The sequence below is a fragment of the Sinocyclocheilus rhinocerous genome, unplaced genomic scaffold, assembly GCF_001515625.1.
Source record: "Sinocyclocheilus rhinocerous isolate Xijiao unplaced genomic scaffold, SAMN03320098_v1.1 scaffold752, whole genome shotgun sequence".
Lineage (NCBI taxonomy): Eukaryota > Metazoa > Chordata > Actinopteri > Cypriniformes > Cyprinidae > Sinocyclocheilus > Sinocyclocheilus rhinocerous.
The window spans coordinates 1,894,597-1,897,898 of NW_015639777.1; the positions used below are offsets into that span (position 1 = coordinate 1,894,597).

The following is a 3,302-nucleotide window of genomic DNA, read 5'->3' on the forward strand; positions in this document are numbered from 1 at the left end:
ATGAGAACCTGTTCTAGTACACCCCCAAAACAAAATCAAGACTTTGTAAAAGAGCATAACAGGACCCCTTTAATACTCTTGTTTTAAAACTCTGTAGAATGTGTTGCTCCTTATGCTTGTGCTTCCAAGTTCATTACTGTAAAATCAAAATGATTTTCTTTGGTAAAATCAACAGTATGTCACAGTATGCTGTTGATATAAAAACTTGTCTTGAACTTGAAACAACACTTAAACTTGTACACTCCCTCTTAAGTCAGATATAAGATTCTGCAGGAAATTAGTACCTTCTGTTGATTATCACACTGTACATAGATCTGTCCACTCCAGGGCAGCATGGAGGATTTGGTTGCTAAAGAAGGATTGGGACTGATGAGGATTTGCATGTGGCTCCTAAAAAAAAACATTTATATCAGCTATGTACTTGAAAAATGAGAACAAAACCAAGTCATTGATTTTCCTGGTGTTTGTTTATATGCGAGTCTCGTACTGAGGTTCAATGACTCCATGTTGTGGGGTGATGGTAAGGCAGTGAGCTGGCCAGGACAGCTCAAAGCTCAGCTCTCTGTTTGAGTGGTTTAGTATCTGTACATGCCTGGTGTCAGCTGCACTGTCTGCAAATAAACCAGCAGAAGACAACATTTGGAAGGGGAAGCATTCACTTGCTAAGTGCATTTTCTTTGAGTCAAACAATTACAATTAACAACATTTATTAAACCACCTGTGGTCATTTTCAATATCACATTCTTAAACTCAAATGAGTCTTACTGAAAGTGGGTGCTGTGAGAACCAGCTGTTCAGGCTTGATGCTCCAGGTGTTCTCTAGGTTCAGCTCTGGTTGTTTCAGCACAGGTTCTGATGGACTTAATGGAGGACCTTTGACTGGTAGCACGTCCAGGGAAACATTACTGATGTAGCGGCCCGACGACCCCAAGCCGCTGCGTGGAGAACTACACATTTACTTAATCAGCACAGTGAAATCTGAAAGCAGTCATTCATGTTCAGTACGACGTTCGCTGAGGATGTTTACCTGTCTGATTCAGAAGTGTGCCGTTGTGAAGGTCTGACGGACTCCATATGGTCACTCTCTCCAGAGTCTGACATTTCCATAGTGCCAAATAGTGACAGCATCACTTTGCTCATGTTGCCATAGAAAATCTGAGCTTCATTTGGCCTTTGAAGCAGATCATAGGCTGAAAATAAACAAAGCCACAATCACAACCAGGGTCAGTTAACTGATTAAAAGTAATTAATTTGAGCAAATCCTCGTCATCTTACCCTCCTGAACCTGCTCCTCTCCAAGGAACATTTCATCAAAGTAGATACTTTTTAATAAGCTGTTCTCAGACAGTACTTTATTCCCTGCTTCTGGTTTGATTTGTAGTAACCTTGAAAACAGATTAAAAACAACAAAATTACAAAACATGTTTTCAAATCACAGAATGTGTAAATCAGGATCTCAAAAATTATCTAAAAATTTGGATTTAGATTTATAGGCCAACATATCGGTTATCGGCTTTCATATATAAAGAGTTATCGTTATCGGACAATTTTCATATCGGTGCATCCCGAGTAATTAAATTTCATTTCCAAAAAGTTCAACCGTGAACTATGTATGGCTACATTCAAAACTTTTCTTTTGTTTAACAGTTTGTTTTGATTCGGAGGCAACCTACTTTGTTCAACTGAAAAGATAGAGGGCACTTAGAAAGTATAATTTTTTCAAAAAATGTTTAACTGCAAAAGTACATAAATTACTCAAATGTGACATCTGCCTATTTTTGATTCAGACATCAAGTTAAAAGATCTTTAATTTTTTTTTTTTTTTTTTCAAATAAAACATTCTCAGACGTTATATAAAATATTTAATAGATTTTTGTTGATAAATGTAAATGTAATAAATATTATTCCTTTTTAAGACTAAAATGTTTCTAAAATGTTCCTCATTTAAGCTGAGAATTCAAGTCAAATGAGAAGTGCCACTGACTTTCTGAACTGTTGTCGAGAGACCTCGTCCCCACAGAAGAGGCAGACAGTGGCAAGGAGAGCTGCACCAGACTGACAGAGAGCCTGCTCTCTGCGTGTAGCCTTCATCGCTATTGTGATCACCTGTTGAAACAGCACTGATAAATCTTCCAAGCAAATACAGGCATAAAACACACACACACGGCTCACCTCCTGTGTTCGCTCTTTCAGGACAAACTGTGAAGGGGACAAGCTAATAATGGTTGAGTCCATGACAGCTCGATTCTGAAGACTGCTGTAGGGTACCGCTTTTACGAAGGCAGCACGTGAACCCGTGTTTCGCACGCACACACAGAGCTTACAGACACGACCAGCCTGCACTCCACTCAGCGTGGCCACATAGCCGTCAGAACACTTCCTCAACTCCTCCAGGATCACGTTACTCGTGCCGCCATAGCCTGACAGAGGGATCTGAGAACACCACGCTAAAATGTAACACCACCTATTTGTAACACAATGTTACTGTTTATGAGAGATTATTAATAAACTCACAGTGAATTTGACCCCAGGCTGGGAGGCACGTGCAGCAGACTGCTTGATCTCCAGTTTAGCCAGCATGGATGCAACACGGGTGGGAGCAAAGAGCAGATGAACAGTCACATCCTCTTTGGGTTTGATTGACAGCTCCCTGTTATGTGTCAGTCGCTCATCCGGGCCGAATGAGCTCTGCAGCTGCAGGGTTGAGATAGAAATAGGCAAGTAGTAATATACCAGGAGCTCCATATATTATAGACCTCCATGTCTAAAACTACATTTCTCAATGAGTTAGCTTACCTGGAAACAGTCTTGGTCTTGACCCCTGATGAGAAGTCCAAGTTGCTGTGATGTAGTGGGTGAATTGTTCCTTAGAACCAGTTTCTGTTGCCTACAAACACACAAGCATCATTTACATCCAATTCACTTTTTTTGAATGGCAGTTTCTAGCAGTTTCTATGGCTACGTATACTCACACGGCTCTGCCCAGGGTAACCCCTCCCCATGCCATGAACTGTTTGTTGGAGAGGATGGGTGGGACCTCAGCCTGTGATAATACAGCAGGTAGGGATACTATTTTCCCAGAAACTCCCTGGACCACCTCTCCTTTCAGCATCACCTCATACTGAGGTCCGCTGGGTAGAACCAGAATCGTCAACATGCTGTGAAAAGAAAATAAATATTACTCCAAACTACAACAATATGAAGTAGAAAGTATATTTTAAAAAATACAATTCGCCCCTAAACAGTTAAACTAGATTTCAGACAATCTGAAGTGTAGAGCATTTAATATAAGAGGTAAAAAA

General features: G+C 40.4%; 1 protein-coding gene across 1 annotated transcript in view; it reads right to left on the reverse strand.

The window, feature by feature from the left end:
- Positions 1 to 3,302, reverse strand: part of LOC107751907 (centrosomal protein of 192 kDa-like) — a 28,755-nt gene that overhangs the window by 4,337 nt on the left and 21,116 nt on the right. The window contains exons 28-37 of the mRNA XM_016567679.1: positions 2,973 to 3,158; positions 2,797 to 2,887; positions 2,515 to 2,694; positions 2,173 to 2,433; positions 1,985 to 2,106; positions 1,276 to 1,385; positions 1,028 to 1,190; positions 766 to 947; positions 488 to 611; positions 285 to 390 (exon numbers count right to left, since the gene is read on the reverse strand). Of these exons, the coding sequence (XP_016423165.1) occupies positions 285 to 390; positions 488 to 611; positions 766 to 947; positions 1,028 to 1,190; positions 1,276 to 1,385; positions 1,985 to 2,106; positions 2,173 to 2,433; positions 2,515 to 2,694; positions 2,797 to 2,887; positions 2,973 to 3,158 (1,525 nt within the window). The remainder of the gene's footprint in view (positions 1 to 284; positions 391 to 487; positions 612 to 765; positions 948 to 1,027; positions 1,191 to 1,275; positions 1,386 to 1,984; positions 2,107 to 2,172; positions 2,434 to 2,514; positions 2,695 to 2,796; positions 2,888 to 2,972; positions 3,159 to 3,302) is intronic.